Source organism: Vanellus vanellus, assembly GCF_965231255.1.
Source record: "Vanellus vanellus genome assembly, chromosome: 2".
In the NCBI taxonomy this organism is placed as follows: Eukaryota; Metazoa; Chordata; class Aves; order Charadriiformes; family Charadriidae; genus Vanellus; species Vanellus vanellus.
The window spans coordinates 7,931,019-7,949,880 of NC_138906.1; the positions used below are offsets into that span (position 1 = coordinate 7,931,019).

The 18,862-nt window shown below is 45.2% G+C and overlaps 1 protein-coding gene across 2 annotated transcripts in view; it reads right to left on the reverse strand.

Annotated features, from left to right (window-relative positions):
- Positions 1 to 18,046, reverse strand: part of RHEB (Ras homolog, mTORC1 binding) — a 42,487-nt gene extending 24,441 nt beyond the window's left edge. For both annotated transcript variants that reach the window (XM_082499601.1, XM_082499600.1), the window contains exon 1: positions 17,782 to 18,046. In XM_082499601.1, the coding sequence (XP_082355727.1) occupies positions 17,782 to 17,833 (52 nt within the window). In that variant the 5' untranslated portion in view covers positions 17,834 to 18,046. The remainder of the gene's footprint in view (positions 1 to 17,781) is intronic.
- Between the last annotated feature and the right edge of the window lie 816 nt (positions 18,047 to 18,862).

The following is an 18,862-nucleotide window of genomic DNA, read 5'->3' on the forward strand; positions in this document are numbered from 1 at the left end:
CCACGATTTACTTCTCCAGGAGGAAGGAAGAGAAGTGTTACACAAGCACCATCATTTGGGTATTTTCCAACAGTCGTAACTTTCACCAACTCATTGCTTGGTTTCTTTTAACATCACCGCCCAGCTCTGCCATGCTTATCCCTTTGCTGTCTCCTACCAATCATGCCAGTTTATTCAAGATACAATGCTAAAAACCCAGACAAACCTGCAAAAGACCAATGAGCACACAACCTTTTAAGATCTGCTTTTTCTCAAATCGAGCTTTTGGATACCATTTTCTGATACATCTAACAGCGCAACTAAAGGTGTCATACTCACTGGGCATGAGTTTACAGAGAACACTGCCCTTTAAACTGCTGCTCCAGCTGGGGGCGGGGGGCAATCATGCACATCTGAAATCATCCTAATAAGGACAGACTTAGAATTGAGACTATGCATCCCAGCAACTTTCTGAAACTGTGTATTTTGGACACCACTTAGAGACTGAATGAACTTTCAAGCTATTTATTCTGCAGCTATAAGCTTATGACATTGCTACCCAGAGTTCATGCTTCTAGATTCTTCTCCAATACCAGCAAATGAAGAACTCCATTTTAAAACAAAGTTAGCTACTCCTATATTAGACTGTTACATATCTTCAAGATAAGACGAGCTAAGTTAAGCGCAGATCATCACTGACCATTTTTCCTCCTAAGAAGGATCCTAAACTGAAAGACTTGACTGCCACTGCCTGTCTGTGCAAAGTCTGGAAACTGAGTACTAGAAAGAAGTCAGAGCCAACAGAAAATGCTGCACTAAACATCCAGCTGTATTAATCACTGCTTTTCCCCAACAGTGAAAGAGAAGGAAACAAAACCAGACAAAACGAGCGTTCCAACACTCTTCTTCTAAATTCCTCCAAGCTTTGTAACAAGTCTTCCAGTAAGGATATCTTTGTGATCGCAGAAGGATGCCTGCTTTCCCTGTGGCTCCTCTAGGAAGCTCTCCAGTCTTGGATTCAGTCACATACCCCCTTGGAATAAGTGCAGGCAATAGTATCCCACTAAACCAAAGGGGACGCAGGAAATTTAAAACCAAAGTCATTAACACCCCCTGCCTTGTCTCAGCCCGTGCCCAAGAAGCATGCAGGACCATGTAAACAACAGCTTGGCTTGAACTTTGTCCTACAGGTTTTATTCCAGGCCTTTGACCTATGCTCGAGGGCAGAGAGGAAAATTAAGTTGACAATTTAGCTCCTATCTCCTCTTTCCCCAGAAAGATCAGGCAACATTTTCAGAGAGAATTACAACATAAACATAACATCTGTGAGGCAGGGGCCAAGGAACTGCACGCAACTGCGTTTAGTGATGTGCTAACTCCATCTCAGAGCACGGCAGGGAGAAGGACACGGGGAGACACTGCAGTCTAGATGTGCATATGCCACTAGCACACTTCAGCCTAAAAGGATGAGGGAGCCTGACATCAGCAGCAAAGACTTGATTAATTGATTACTCAAGGGTGCATACCTCAAGAAAGGCTCAACTCTAGTATTTGGAACAAGAGCTTAATGTTTTTTTAGTTCGCTAAGCTTTTCCTTGTAACATCCTCCACGCTGGTACTTTTAGTGCATCCACTGTCCTCAAGTTTTAGGAAAATAAACATCTGTTGAGACCAAAAGGAAAAGTGTCATGAGCACAAGGCAAGACAAAGTCTGCTGGAAGCAGTTCACTAAATTGATGGAGACCTGTGATTTTAAGATGAAAAAAACCACACTTGCAAAACCTTCCTGGAGAGGATTATGATTTAACCTTTTGACTCTATTCAGAATCAGAGAGCTCAAGATGACTACAAAGAAAAAAATTAATCAACTAAGGGCAATGCTGAGGCAGGGCGATGAGACGGCTCCTCCAGCTGTACTTACTATAGTAACTCAAAGCACCAGGTACTCTGCAGCAGAGGAGTTGTAAGCAAAATCCTCCAACTTTACTAACTCTCCCTCTCCCTAGAGGAATAGGAGAGAAGGTAAGGGCCGGGAGGAATGGGTTTTACAAGCATTTAGAATATGAGTCCCAGGCGGCCAAAAGCTCAACTCAAGTCATCCAGACCTACCCAAAGCATATCTGCATACACAATTCATTATTTATGACACGATGCGGGAGTGGTAAAGAAAAGTTTTCCACTGTCAAGACAGAAAAGGAACAGGTTTTCAGACAGAAAACCATTTCAAAAAATAAAGCTGTTGTATTTCTGCTCACACAATAGACTATTCGCTACATAAAGCCGAAGGTCCCATAAACACTCTGCGTAGTGCAGTCATAGCACATCCGTTTCAAATGCCATTGCAATTGTCAAGGCAAAACAATTGCCAAATTGAGTTTTTACTCATCCTTTTACTGCTTGGACAAGAGCTGTGGTATTTAATCTAGCCTTAAAATTCAAGCTTTACAACACTAGGCAGTTCACCAAGAAGCCAAGTAACGGAGCGGGGGGGCTCACGAACAGCTGGCCTCCCCGGATAGACCGTGCCCTCTCTTCGGTGCACCATCACCTGCCTGCCATCCCCGTCCCACACCGCTGTGCTCCTTGCCACAGGCAGAGGGAAAGCCCAGATGAAATTCTCGTTGGCAGCCAACTCCCCCCCTCCCCCCCCCCCCAAACCCAGGAGATAGAAATGATGCAACCGGCCAGCCAGCAAGTCAAACAACAGCTCCACAAGCAAGGCATTGTGCAAGCTCGGTTCTGCAGCTGCCCTCTAACGTGGCATCCCCCCCGATGACAGCCACTGGCAGCACACAGCAGTTATCTCAACAGGAAGAATTTCTCAATACTCAAAATCGTCTGCACAAGCTATCAGTAAACAGTTTGATGGGGTCAAGAACAACAACTACTGAAGAATTGCAATTCTCCTTTCTGTTAGGCTTTTAGATGCACAGTTTCTTCAACCCATCTTTTTCCATTAAAACATCTGCTTATGTACTCTGCTTAATTATTAAACAACAGCTGGCACAAGCCTTCCACAAGCCTAGCATCTTACCTAGGTTAGTCTCTACGTAGATCTACTCAGTCTTACCTACAGAACAAACTAGTTTAGGTTTTCTCACAAAAGGGTTCTAGAAATTTCATAATGAAATGCTGTCAGTCATATCAGATTAGACAAGCCTTACTGCATACCCAACTCTCTATCCCACACACAGCTATGTTCTACTTACTCCAACTCCACAGAGATGAAGTTTTCATACTGAAAGTTACACTCGATTTAACTGGAACGTTGGGATCTTTATCTGCTTTAATTCAGAATATGAAGATGCACAAAAGGGAGAAACCAGCATTTCCATGGGGCAGAGCAGCTGTATGTCCTCAGAGCACAGAAAGGGACAGAACATCTTGGAGCAGATGGAGGTTTAACTGGGTAGCAAAGGGAATTACAGCATCACTCTTCGACAAAAATCTTTTCACAAGATAGTAGATGATCTCAGAACCCATCACTAGCTCATCATTCATCTCAGGCTTCATCATTAGCAACTTTCTATGGTTAATTAAGATTTTTCCCCCCAGGTACTAATTATAGCTATGTAGTTGCTATTTTGCTGTCCGCTGCTATGTAGTTCAGTGAATCACTCTAATGACTATAAATACAATACATCTGGGTCAATAAAGAACTCTGTTCCTAAACCTCTGGAGACAGTGATACAATGAGTAGTTTGTGTTATACTCAGACGCAACGTAATTCTACCATTAGACTTTTAATCATGAAAAATTATCACTTATAAACATCTACTTTGAGCTGCAGTTTTATCCATATTGTAGAGATTTCCTTGCGATGTAAACATGACACAAGGATTAAAAAATGATTTTCTGATACTTACAGAGAAAACTCTTGCTGACACAGAGCTCAGCTGGTGCACTTGCTCCTCTATTTGCAACACAAAGAGTGGTGGCACTCCTCTCAAAGTGCTGTCTGAGCTTCCTGAAGGTCAGACTAAAGCATCCGCCCTTATAATCCTGTAAGAGTGAAAGTCTGAGGACCTCAATGAGGCATCTTTTGGTAGTGAGGGACCTCAAGAACAGAGGAGACCTTCACAACAAACCATCAGTAGATCAGCATTTCAGTACAACACAAGCTCTTTTTCAACTTCTATGGCACTCTATCCCATTGCTACAACTGTTCCCTGCCTTCTCCCGATCTATTTTTATATTAGGATATAAGCAAGTGCATTGTAGCATGAACCACTCCTGCTGTGGAAGAGGAGGTGCAGATGACAGTCAGTAACACCAAGAACACAAGCCTGCAGGGAGAAAAGGACACTTGCTGGTTTCCCTTCCTTCTGCCTTGCACAATCTTCTTGAGGTTTATCAAAGGTATTCCTCTGCAAACCAGAAGAAATCTGAGAGGCAGTCAATTAGCAAGGAAGTCAGATGGCTTCCTTTATTTTCTTCAGATTCCAAAGCAGTTGGTCAAACTCACAAGCATACTTGCAGGCCCCTGCAAGGCTGGCAGCAATAAGCCTTCAAAACACAAACCAGAGTCCTAATGATGCTCTCTAGATCATATTTGCTGTAAGGAAAGCAAGAAGAGAGCATGTGCTTTATTCCCTGACATGCAACAGCAAGCTTGCTCCATCCTGCCGCAGCGCTCCCCCCTCAACGCTCACCTGCGCTTTGCTGCATTGTATTAGATGTCCAGGCAAGTATGTACAGAAAAATCCCAGTGTTTTTCTGCAACAGCTTAGTTGCCACTTCCAGGTGTCCATTTTGTCTCCATTTAAGTCCGTAACCTCAGCAAAGGATTGTCAGAAGAAACGTTTTAGTTATTTTAGCACACAGTCCAGTTACCTCTGCTGGCAGAAAAGTATGTGCCACAGTTTGCTTGGTATTTCCCTTTTAATGAGTGTCCTGGTTTGAGGGGTCTTTGAAGAGGGGTAGAGGGGAGCATCTGTTGGTCCTATCTGGGGTCCTCCAGTCGTCGATTTGGCCTAAACCACGACAGCGAGGTAACCCAATTTTAATTCCACGTGTTTACTATCAGTTGTCAAAGATGGAAAAATTGTTACAAGGCTTAAAGAAATCCAGAAAACCTGTGGCATGCACCTCACCCAGCCATGGTACATGTGCATGGATGGCTGCATCCAAGATGCTTTAAACAGGTGAGGGAAACTGCATCCTGGGCTCTCCTAACTGCGAAGGCCATTCAGACATTCACATCCAAGACAGTCAACCAGTACTTGCTCAGATAAATCCCATCCTCTGTATTGCCTTCAGACCTCCTGCAGAAACTGTGCATGCCTGCAGCACCTTCCCACCTCCCTCCCCACAGCACCATGCCCACAACATCACAGGTGGCTGTAGAAGTTCAGAGGCAACTTCACTTACCGGGCACGTCTGCTAGTCTAATTAGCAAATTTATTCCTTAACTAAAAGTTAGGGAGTACTACTTGACATACTGGATTTCTAAAGGGAAGCTTATTAAGCTTAAAGATCAGACTCTAATGTTTTAGTTTATGACACACTTAGAGGGAAAGAGCCTGAACTTTGTACTGATTTTCCCCTGAAGAGGCAAAATTCAAGTCGTACTGCTGGGTAAAAGCCAAGTCCTCTCTCCCTGTGCACACACTTCAAGCAGCTAATTAGGTGTCTGAGCAAACTTGACCTTTTCTTGGATCATCGGTTATGTACAACATGAAATGTCTTTGAAAGATATTTTTAGTAACTGTCATTGTTTCATCATTAAATCAGTTTTAAAATGCTATGTCATTAGCAATAGAAATGCATATCTCTTGCTTTAATGCATTCCACGCATTCCCCCTTTCCCATCTTTAAGGTTTCAGTTTCAACACAAGGGAATGAACCCCCAACTTCCAGTCAGTTCTTCCTTGACGCTAAAGATCACTGGGGTGTACAATTTAAATACTTAAATATCATGACATGCAGGTTTTAAGCCCTTCTTCAAGAAGTGGGTCTTTGCAGCCGCAGTTCCCAGCACCAGCTCTCCCTCCGCTGCGCAGACACTGCCTTAACTGCACTGGCAGCACAGCTGAATTTAACGGCAAAAGCTGATGAACTCCACTCTATGCACATCATGTGGGATAAAGCAGTTGTTTAGGTTTACTGAGGGTTTGCACCCATCATTTTCCTTTTTTTTTTTTTTAATTTCTACACATCCGGCTGAAGTTAACACCGGCCACGTTAAGTTACACGGCTACTAGTGACCACCTGGGAAAGCAGTGTGCCATCCAACACGCCAGAGCGCACAGGTACAAATTAGGATTTTAAACTTAACATTTCTGTAAGAAAATGGGATAAACTCTTCTTTCCTCTTGCTTTCACTGCAAATCTCACATTTTTACACCACCCGATCTATGTCAGTAACAGCAACAGCTTTAATGGCACAGAACCCTTACCAAGATGAAAGGCCTCAGTTTTTCAACAGATGAGTACTGTTTCACTGAAATGCAGGTCTTCCCTAAGGATCTTCCTTGGTAAGGATCTTTGTGAGGTCTGGAGCCATAGCAGTCACTGTTGCCAACGCTGTGGCCAGCATACCTCATTGTTGCTTATAACCACCACCAAGCAGAGGGCTAAGTCTCTGAAAACACCAGTGAAGTTTTCCTGGTGTCATTTTAAAGAGGCAAGTCTAGGAACTTGACCCTGAGTGTATCCTAATGCCAAGTAAACCGTCAGAAATGCAGCTGAAATGGTGAGGAATGGACCCTCTTGGCAGTACTACCAAAATGCGTACCATGCAGGGCCTCAAGGATCTTCTTGGAATTGAAAGAACAATAGTAAGAGATGTATTTCTCTCTTCCTTGTTGTAGGATGACAGAAGGCAAGTACCTGACGAAATCCTGACAAGACTGTAATGGTAATATCCCCTCTCTTGGTAACATCACTTCAGCAAAAAATGTGATATATATCCAGCAACTATAGCCAAGAAATTTCAATCTTACTCTGAGGGAAGGTCCACAGAGCTCTTTGTCAACCTGTAGCAAAACCTGAAGATATTACTGATTTGTCCCAACAAATCCAGGCTACTTTTACAACATATTAAACATATATATAAATCTAACTGCATAATAATCACTAGAAGATCTCAGCAACAGAAGGTTGCTAAGGTTAGCAGGTTGAGGTTAGAAGCTTGTTACAGGTTCTTTGTGTCTTCACTGATGGTCCAAAGCCTGATGAACCCCATGTCAACAAATGCCAGCAATGGACGTGGCAGCCAAAACCTGACTTTCATGGAAAGCATGCTGCTACTGGCACTCAACATCAACACACAGAGCACAATTTACCTGCTATGACCTACACGGGCGGAAGTTCTCAAAGCTGCATGAAGCCTCAGGAACTGCCATACCAACCCTGACAACACTAACATTTCTTAGCACAAAACAGAGAAGGTGGTCTTTAGGGGTACTGACAGAGATTAGCATTGACTCTCTCTTCCACTAGTGGAGCAGGACATGGTCAACTCCATCACACCTCCATCAACAAACACACAGGTAGCCACAGATAGTCTTCATTAATGACCATACAGTTGAGCTTTGACCACTTTAATTCTCCTGTGCTAGCACAAGGATGCTGTGGATCTATACATAACCATGCCAACATCAAAACCAGTATGCCTGAACTGTACCTTCCTCTACCAAAACTGTCTCCCCCCATCAGATTGAGATCCACTTTTGATAAATTACTGTTGTCTCTCCTCCAATTCAATTCTAGATCTTATTTGAATTAACTTTAAAGGCATCTTCCATGTTCCTTCTGCGTAACATGTAAAGTTCCTCCCCTCTATAAATCAGGGTTGAAGAAAGCCACAATCTGTTAAATGCCATCGTCATCCCATACTTTATGCACCTGGAGTTAGCCGGTAACCCCTCCCCACTCACTCCAATCGCAAGCTTTCTTCGTTTACACACTTACCCGATCAACGTAACAGAGTAGCCTCTGAATACAGAGGACAACCTGTTAACAGTAAGGAAGGTTCAAAGTAATCATGTACCAATATCACAGCATGACAGATGTGGGTAAGACACCAAGAAAAAGAGACTCCAGGGTAAGGATAACACCATGCAGAATACCAGGAGAATGATTAGAGCCCCCGACCTTGGGAAATTTCAAGGGAATTTAAGCCAAAGATCCGTCAGATATGACATAACATAGTTGATTTTGCCATAGGGCAGAGAAGTATGCTACAGCATACTATAAGGTTCTTGCCTGTCATGACAGCCAGCTGGCGTTCTTACCTTCCAGTGTGTATCCATCTGTTGGCTCACAAGGTACTTCAAATTAAGAGTTTTTGGGTAGGAATCAAACTTCCCTATTTTCAGTTTTTACAATATCTAGTACAATAGGTCACAACACAGAACTCCGATATTTGCAGAGAAGAACAACAAAAACACAGAACTAACTGGACCCTCCCCCGACCACCTGAAAATAGCCCAGGGAGACAACTGAGGATACTTGCAACCAGACATTAAACTACTTTCCCATTTAGACTGTCTTTCACAAGTGAAGTGTCTTCCAGCCAGCCCAGCTCCAGCCCCGAGGAAGCACTCGCCAACAGAACCTGGATTCTTCCCTTCCCAGCACTCCGCTAGCACAACCACACAACCTGGACAAGGAGTGGAGTATGAAGCCGCAGTTTAAGGCAACCCAACTTCAGGCCGACCTTCAAGAGACGGAGCTGTGCATTGTATTTATCTGCTATACAAGTCTTTGCACATCAACACAGAATTCTCAAAGTACAATAGTGATTATTATTTTTATAATAGTGATTATTATCCAGTTAAATCTTAAATTAATCCAGCTAATTTTAAATTCAAGTCTATTTTAAACAGTAGCTAGGGAATTAAGCACATCACACCTACTTGGCGGAAATGGATAAAGTGTTAACTATTACAGGCAAACAGGTCAAGGGCCAAGATTTTCTATGGGTACAGCAAAGCCTTTCAGAAGTTGCTTACTTCCTTAGCCTGGCTATTTGAGAAATAACCCGTATCTTCATTTTTGATTTCTGCACTTCCATGCTGTATGAACCAGAGAGGCATGGCCCCACCTTCCCCACAATAAACTGCCCTTAAAACTTGGGTCCCTACAGCCCTTCTCATACAGACTCTCCTTAACCACCTCCACCTTTCAACCTTTAGGATGTACAGCCCATGCCCACATAAGCAGTTGGACTCCAAACTGATGAGATGTTCAAATAACCATCTTTAGAACAAAGAAATGTCTATTCTACAGCCTCATCATTAGCTATAAATTGTATATGAGGTAATGGCTTTTTAAGATCACAGGCTTTTTGCCTGGGAATGCACAGTGAGAAGACATAATCTCATTTTTTTGTACTACCATTAACTTACACTTGTTCATAGCAGTTGGTTGTGACAAAAGCAGAACCCAACGCTAGGCTTAGGAACACCATCCAAGACACCCATCTAGAAGAAATTTCAGCAAGGTAGTCATTAAAACAGTTCTGGAAGTTTCACTTTAACTCTCCCTCTGTCCTACCATCGTATTTCGGGATAAAATATATTTTGCAGTTGAGGAAGGACAAGCAGAAAAATGGTTTAGATGTCATAAGATTCCTTGATACACTCTGTATAAAGAACATGATTTTGAAACATTCAGACAACTTCTTATTCTTCCTAGCTTTACTCTTCAGGAAAACTTGAATTACCTCATATTTAAACATTTTTAGACTTAAATTTAGTAACCACAAAAGGTTTATCAAGAATTTTGACAACCTTTTTCTCCAAACATGAAAAAGTTAAAACAGTAAAACTACAACTAACACCCTTCTTCAGAATTTATTCACCAGTGTCAAACCATACAGACGAAGCAGAACATCTATTAGAAATGGACATTTCCAAGAAAGCAATGCAGAAGGTACTCCAGCAAATGCTTGTTCATATGCACGTTTCAAAGCAGAAACTTCCAGTTCTAATTAAAAATGCTAATTTTTGAAACAGTTTTTTGAACACCAAAAATTTATTAGAAATGAAGGACCAAGCCTTAAAGCAAAATACACTTTACTGCATTGATGTCAAGTGCTTGATTGTTTTGACAGTTTGTAGGACAGATTCAATGGAGTTTTCCTGCATATTATGCACCCCAGCTCTTCGGCATATAGCAAGAGTACCTTTAACGAAGGTCGCACACATTGAATGAAGTTTTGGCAATACAATCTGACAAGCTGTTGAAGCTAGACAGATGTATCCCACTAACTCAGGAGACAATGTTGTCAAGAGACACTTTCGTATCATAATTTCGCATTACACTTGCACATGTTCACACCCACACACTGAAGACCACTAATGTATTCCCTCTTTTTCCAAATTAAAATTCATTTAACTCAATACTCCACAGAATACAAATAACTAGCTAAGATTTGTCATGCATGCTGCTCTGGTTCCTGTACCCAAAATACCTAACGATACCGATAACCACTCCAGAAGCATTGACTCCTCATTTTTTAAGACTGCAGTGTGATATTAAAATTAAATTAAATATTAAAATTAATATTGAAAGACAGAGCTGAAAGGAAACTTTACTGTTGAAAGCATAATCTATTAGGGATACAAACTGAAGAAATCTTGATTCCACGTAACATAGAAGCACCGCAACTTTTCTGAAAAAGTCTTCCGAGCGTCACACATTCGGGTCTTCTGTTCCTTAAAAGGCCTTCAAAAATCATTCACTTAGTCTTATACCTCAAAAGATTTATCTTTGGCCGTTATCCACAAACTCTTCAGGATTTAATCCAAATTAAATCGCTATAAATTTTCTCCTCATGTTCTAGTCATAAGTTTTCCAATTCACATAAGAATTCCCATAAGAAATTCCACGTAGCCTTCCCTTTTGCAGGAGCCCCCAAGGCTCACAAGCTATTCTTTGCTTGTCCCATCTTCGTCTTGACTGGTATGTCATGCTCGGTAACCCAAAATCTGCACTTCGAGATCTTTTATCATTTGTTTATACCACTACCTTTTTCACCATTGTCTCACCCTGCGTCCTTCAAAAAACTATACTTAAAACTTGCGTGTACAGCGATTAAAGTGCATATGGTAAACTGAGGAAGAATCGCATATGGTAAACTGAGGAAGAATCAGCGCATCTAAACAGATTAAGTAGTTGTGAATCACCTCTATGCTGCACCAGCGTTGATAAATCCGGATGACTAAAGGAGTCATCAACCAGGCTGAGAAGTCAACTGGTATCTGCAGGCAACAGGTATTTTGTAGGATATCTTAGCAAATGCTGAAAAGCAACAGAGCCTTTAGATTTGTTTCCATTAGTTTTTAAAGCAGGGGGCAACCAGTGATTCTGAATGCCCCGCACGTTGTAGTCTGCACCTTTGGCTTTGCTCCACTGCAACATCTTTACCACTAAGCGTTTCCAGAAACTTCCAGCAGATCATATCACTTGAAGCATCATCTGAATTTGAAGACTTCAGAATAAGGTTTGAATCTACCGCAAGTCAAACACCTTACTTTTCCTTGATTCTGCAGGAAAGCATTAGATTTGACGACGGAAGGTTATTTAAACAAGAATCTCGGAGAGACTCGATGTCTTCAAGGTTCCCTAATGCACAGTCCGCCACCTTTACAAGGCTATCTTTTTCCATCGAGAGAAAGTTCAAAAGGCCCGCTGTTGAAAGTTTACGAAAAAGCATTCACGCTTATCTGGAGTGGCGGAGGAAAATACTTACAGATGTGGTTTCATAAGAGGTCTGACTGAACCCAAGTCTGCACAGCCACAAAGAGCCTACTCCACCCTCCCCACACAGCTCACGCTCCTGACCCCGATCCCTCTGCCAGGGTTGTACTTGCAGAGCCGACCCGCTGAGCCATACAAAAACTTCTCCTTCTGGTTGCTGTTCTTTTGAAAGAAATCAGTTCCCCATGCTGGCGACCGGGCTTCCAGCGTGCCAGTGCCCACCCGGCTGGAGGCGCAACTGTCCCCACGGTGCAGGATTAGCTCCACTTGGGCCAAGGGAAGCCCCAGCCTACATAGTTCATTTGCATCTGCCTTCATTACATGGCAATTAAAAAAGAAAGTGGCAGGGACATCTCTCTCGAGAAAAGCTGCACCTGACAGCCTGTTTTAGCACTTTGTTCAAAACCTGCCTCAGTTCACCTCCTTTTTACAAGTTCAACACAGGCATCTTTTCCACCAAAAAAACAGTTCAGCATCCACTGTACTTCGTATTTCTCAAGAAGGAAATGCAGTCTTTAATGGCCCGCATTGACATGTTTTTGGAAAACTTAATCTTAGATCTTGTTAAGAGGTCCGACAGGCAACACACAACACAGATTTTCTCCACATTCTTCTCGTTTGCCCCATCCCACACACCCTCATTTGCAGGACATCTGCCATCAGCATGCAAGAACCATCTAGGAACGTAAATTTCCTGACCAGGACTGGAGGAGAGAAATTTTAAGCACCACCCACCCCCCAGTCTCAGGAAGCACATTTTAGTTTCTCATGTTATCAGATTCACAACAAGTTTGCCATTCACTTCCAATACAGGCCTTGGAAAACAAAAGGAGACCTATGAAGTCCTTAAGGAGACAGATCCATGACTGACAAGGGCAGCTTCGTGTTTTTCCGTACCGTGCTTCATGGCTGCAGCTTCCGATTGAGGATAATTTCGGTTGACACCAAGCAGTTTTGACTCATGCAGATTCGCGGAGCTCGAGTGCGTTACAAACATCCCACAGAGAAGCTGTTTCAATTTTGGACTGCATACACAATTAAGTCGAGCAGTTTTTACAATACGCCCTTGAATGTCACCTTCAGCAGAGCTACAGGAAGTTAATCATAATCAGTAGTTTATCACATTTTAGCCTGCTCTTCTAATCCCAAACGCGTGGTTACGCTACGTTTCCGCAGCAGTGTGCGCCACAGAGGTGGGTGGTTTACCCAGAACCTACACTTAAGGCAGTGTAGTATATCTAAATGAAGAGCTTCGACTTTATATAGCTTATAAATTACAGGATCTACGTTTCATTTAGTTTCTCCCAGCGACAGTAACTCTAAGTTGAGTAATCAAATACCAAAACACTCAAATAAACCAGCAAAAGCTGCAAGTGTTACCATTAAGAGAGACTGGAGTAGGCAATTTAAGAGTTAATCCTGAAACGATGTCCTCAAATAACCCTACTGTGGCTTGATATTACAGCTGAACATGCTGCCTCTAGTGCTTCCAGCTACTGCTATCAAATGCGCTGTAGCAACTTTCACTGCTGAACAGCGTAGTCAGCCGCAGCGAAATGCAATTAAAGCTGGCATTTCCAGCCCCGTTTCAGTCCCCCGGTAGCTGCAACCTTTCCTTTCCGCAGCATCGCTGCGCCCCGGCAGAGCGAATGCAGTCCTAACGAGGGGAAGCGCCATGAAAATAATCTTGGCGCTTATTAGAGACTCGGCAAAATTTTAACCTTAGGTATCAGCTGGATCCTGAAGCGCTCAATTTTCCTGTTAAATCTCACGCTTTCCAATGTTGCGGACACAACCAATTCTGTAAACCAAATTACAGCACACGACAGCAGTAATTTCTCGATTCCTTCTCTCTTGACATTTACATGGGCAATTTATTGCCTGCTAAAATTACCACTTCCCTCCGTCCAATATCAAAGGGATACCTCCTCAGGGCGGTATACTACTGTGCAAACAGATGCCATCTTTCAGAAGCAAAAAGCAAAGCCTCAACTCCATTCTACAATACAAACCTCCCAATATTAAAAAAACCTCATGTTTTCAAAACCAGTAACTGTGTTTTGTCTGAAGAATTATTCTTACTATTTAGAGGTAAGTGTTAAAGGTACTGCGTTTTCTGCCTTTCTTGCTTTTAGGTAAGTTGGGGGGGGGGGGGGGAAGGAGCGTTTTTTAGCTTAATGCAACCACCTGGAAGCCTTTCCATATAAATCTAACCTTGGCAGATAATTTTGTTTCATCAGAGTTTATTTGCTACCTGCATGCCACAGGCACAGACTGTGACCACTTCTGCCTGCAGTATGGACTGCTCTCCACCTACACCAAAAAGTTGATTTATTTACCTGAGAAGAAAATAGATAAGTCACCACTAACTTGGATTTCCCCCTCAGAGCTATAAACTGACCAACAGAACGTTTTCAGATCACCAGTCCATGCGTGTAAAATTCAGAAACAGAATTCCAGTTTCTGCAAGTAGATCTGTAAATACCAGCAGCGTGATTTATATGAACAGCAAATATATATAAATAAAAAAAAGAAGCAAACTGAGCACAAACCATTTTGGACAACTATATGCTGCTTTTTAGAGTGGCTGTTACTCTGAAGAGATTCAGAAAATCTTAGTCTTGCTTGATTTATTTCCATGCAAAGCCATTATTTCCAATTATAGTTGGGATATATTAAATTATGACCAAAACACAAGTACGAGGATTCTTCTTAGCTAAGGCAATAACTTTTTAAAATTTTATGCTTCATCATGCATAAACCAGATTTTTTTCCAGAATAAAATCTTGAGCAGCTGATCCACTCTGGTCATTTATCAAACAACAGTAACCAAAGTCAAGTTCTTCCCATTGTGTAACTCAAATTTTGGGATGAAATCCATCCAATTTCTACTCACAACCTCACTAAGACAAGCACTTTTATATAATGGAATTTAACTTTCTTAGACCGATCTAAGCCTGAGCAAAACCCAAAGGAGACATTCTTGTGTGATTTTGCCTAGCGTCATGCCACAACCTGTATGCTACATCCACGCATAATTGGCCTTCCTCACCAAAAAACAAGTCCCGAAGTTCCTGGCAAATACTCCGTCTGCATCTCAGAAAGTACGTCTGCCTGGGAATTCATGAGGTTTCCACCGTGATATCTCCCATCAGCAATGAATACCAGTTTCACATATGAAAGGGTTGACAGTGGTGTTGAAAGATAGAGGGAGTGTATTCAAACAAGCAGACTCCTGAATTTTCTGTTCCGAGAACTATTATATGAGAATACCACTCCCAACCTCTGGTCTATCTGACAACAGCACCGGGGTAAGAATAAAATGTAATGGAAGCAAAAGAAACAGGGGCTTAGCATGACACCAGTACAAGATTCAGACTCCATTTCACAAATCCCCGTGGAGGACATGCTTGTCCATTACTATACACGCTCACGACCTGAAAGATCCGCAAAATTGTTGAATCATCAACTGTAGGCAACAGCTCACTGCTTGAAATATGTCATCAAAACCTGGTTATTTCAACACATAACTGAAAGAGACACAGGGGAATAAAAAGCTCGCCATTTTCTGACGAGCTTCATCTCTAACACCATACAAAGTACAAGGAGAGCAGGCAGCTTGACAGAGCAAGTCACCTAAGCGTTTATGCTAACCTATAGAACTGTAAACATCTTACAACTTACCAGAGTTAGCCTCCCTCATTCCAGGGTGAAGACTAATGTTAGTGGCAAAGTAATGTAGCTCCCTAATTACAAAAGGAAATTTAGAAAACATTTCCTTCCGGCTCTTCAGATTTTGGAATTATTCCCCAGCTTAATGAACATTAGCTCTATTCAAACATTGCATTTCCCCTGTAAGAAATGCTCTTCATTTGCTAGCACCCAAAAGCTCGTCCTAAGAAGAGATCAGACCCTTTCTTACCCAGGGTTCAAGTAATATTCTTGCCATCATGATACAAAGCAAGACTTATTCAAAAGCTTCTCTGAAGCCAAACTAAGTCGCTATCCTCCCAGACTTCAGGAGGCATAACTGGATAAGCAGAGGACCCAACCTAAACCTCACAGTTTAACTTTCTTGTTTTTCTAACAGCTTTACAAGATGAAGTAAGACCCCAATGACCTGTTTTTGCCGTGTGAACTTTTACATAAGTATTTGCCTAGAAATTTAATGCTCCCGTATTTAAGAAGAGTAACTTTGCAGTTTTAACATGCAAGATTTTTACCTAAGAGGCAACACAGAACTGTCAATGACAACAAAAAGAAAACTACAGTAAAACAGAATTTCCCCTCCCTTAATTCTACATTCATAAAACTTGTAGCTGTCCTAATAAAACTGATCTTGTCCCGTCAATCCTAATATTGCCCTAGTCTCAGAAAACTCAAAAAGTTGAAGTTCAGCAGTAGGTCTTAATAGACGTCAGGTAACTATTTGCCCATTCTTTCAGTGTGAGTACTATTGCTCAAAACATCCAACCAGATTAACAATACTATACTATTTCTTCTGTTTTTCCTCAGTGGAATATATACCCTACTACCATCCCATTTTTTGACTGCTGCTTGTCATTGCCAACAGATGAAAGACCAAAGCTCAACAGTACATCCAGTCCCCATCGCAGACTTCTAAATGACAGAATTTCAACCATTCTTCCTTCCCACTTAGACGGCCCATTGCTTGCTTTCACCAGTGCTCAAAGAAAACAGAAAACAAAACATAACACACAAGACAGACAATGGAGCGGACTGCAACAAGTGATGTCAAATATACTGTGCAAACTGACCAAATCTACTACTTGCCGTTCCTTTTAAGGACTAGATAAATGCAGCATCATTTTTACATCAGCCCATTTCGAAGCCTGGCTGCAGTTACATACAAAACAAGTAAGAAAGGCTTATTTAGCCTTTTTTTGATCTTGAAAAAAAGCTTTGTTTTATGGGTTCTTTCTGCTGAGTGCATAACAAAAGATAATTACTGATTTAGCCACTACTTTAATGTAAAAACCCCTTTTATAGCAGCGTAGTATCTCTCTGCAGCATTTTTTTTTCCAACCGCACATTATCTTCAACATTGATCTACGCTTTTAAGTTTGATCGATGAGGATAGCTGTACTATGGCTTATTCTCCTCTGCTTTAAGAACCCGAAGGTTTAAACTGTTTTCCGTCAAAGACGGCGAACTCAGAAGCAGAAAGGATTACAGGTGTGGACAGTTACAGAACAAACCCCCTCTCAGCCACTACAGACTTGTGCTGGGCGCTTCCAGGCCGTTGCTCCCCGCGGATGAGCCTGTGCTCCCGCAGCACCCTGCAAGAGCGACACGGCCCCGTGCTGGGGACACACCACACACTCGATACAACCCCGCGGCCCTAACGAGTACAACCGGCCTCACCGCGCTGCTGATGCTGACATGAAGCATCTCGCGGGGGTGGGGGGGGTTGAGGGGAAGCCAAAAGTGGGAACCGACCAACCTGGTTTCCCCTCGGTATTTCAGAATTGGGCTGTGAATCCCACACAGGGGCGCGTTCGGAGGGAGTTCGATCAGCGCTTCCCCGAGCCAGCGGGGACCGCAGCGCTGCCCGCCGCTTCCCTCACCTCTCCCCGGGGCGGGCAGCCCCGACCCCCCTTCCCGGGGAGCAGCGGCGGCCGCCGCGGGGGAGGCCGGCACCCCGACAGCCCCCGGCGGGGCCGCAGCCTCCTCACCGCCCCCCGCCCCGCCTTTCCAGGGTCCGCGGGGCCGTTCGGCACCGCGGCGGCGGAGGAGGGGGGGTGGGTGGGGGAGGTGCGAAACTTCCTATTAAGGGCACGGCGGCCCCGCAGCCCCGGGCCCGCAGCGCGCTGCGGCGCCGCCATGGCGGGGCCCGCCCGCCCGCCGCGGCTGCGCGCTCCCGGCGGCGGGAAGCGGGGCGGCCCTCCCCTCCCTCCCTCCCCTGCACCTGCTGCCGCGGGGGAGGGCGATGCGGCGGGGCCGGGCCGCGCTTCCCCCCCCCCCCCCCCCACTCGCCGGCAGGAGGGCGCTGCGGAGCCCGGCTCGGCCCGCCCGCCGCGGGGGGAGGCCCGCCACCCCCCTTTCCCCCTCACGGCGGCGCCCCGCGCTCACCCACGCTCCGGTAGCCCAGGATCGCGATCTTGCGGGACTTGGACGGCGGCATCTTCTCCCCGCCCGGCCCCGAACCACATCAAGGGCGGCAGCGGCTGAGGCGGCGGTCGGCGGTCGGCTGACGGGGAGCGGGGCGCGCCGCCAGCGACATGCGGCGGGGGGAAAGAGGAGGAGGGGCGGCGGAGCGGCGGGGCGACCGCACGGGACCCGCGGCGCCTGGCAGCAGCGGCGGCGCCCGCCCCACGTGACCGCCGGGCTCGCCAGCCCCTCACGTACCTGTGCGTCACGCGTCACAGGCCGGAGCGGCGACCTCGCCGCCGCCGAGAGCCGGCGCCAGGCGCGACGAAGGGGATGGGGGGGGAAACTCGCTGCGTCATGCCTCCCCCACGGCCCGCCGATTGGGCGGCGCCGCGGCAGGGAGAGCGGCGGTTGGCCGAGAGCGGCGGCTGCGGTAACAGACGGCGTTCAAAGAAAGGGGCGGGGCTGGTCAGCGAGGGCGAGCGGGGACGCGGATTGGGCGGAGGGCGCCTAGCTGTCTGCGCGTGCGCAGCGGCGGTGGGGGCCGTCCAACGGCCGCCGCGCGCCTGAGGGGACACTGAGCCAAGCCCATCTCCCGCCCCTCCGTGCCTGGTGCCCCGCGGCTCCTCACTGGGAAGGTGGTCGCATGACGACCCCGGGAATGGGATCCGGCGCTGCCCCGGTGCGTGGGAGGCGCCGGTCGGTGAGCCGGAGCGCTGCAGGCGGTTGGCGGCGGGGGCCTTCCCTTCAGGGCGGCGGGGAGCCGGCGGGCTCTGGGCCGCGCTGGCAGGTTCCAAGGCCAGCGCTGCCGGGCCGGCTGTCCCGAGAAGGGTCCCTCCGCCGGACTGCGACGTTTATTTAAAAAGTCCTCTCGGTGCTTCTTCGAATCCTTCCCTTTGCACGCAGATAAATTTGGTTGTTCTGGGGAAGCACTGGATCTGAGCACCTGTGGAGTGCTGGCAAGCGCACGTAAAGGGAAGGGTGAGGGGTGGGAGAAAAGTGTTAACTATGGGGTCCGTGCGGCGGTGAGCTTTAGACGGCGGAAGAAGTGAGTGCTACATGT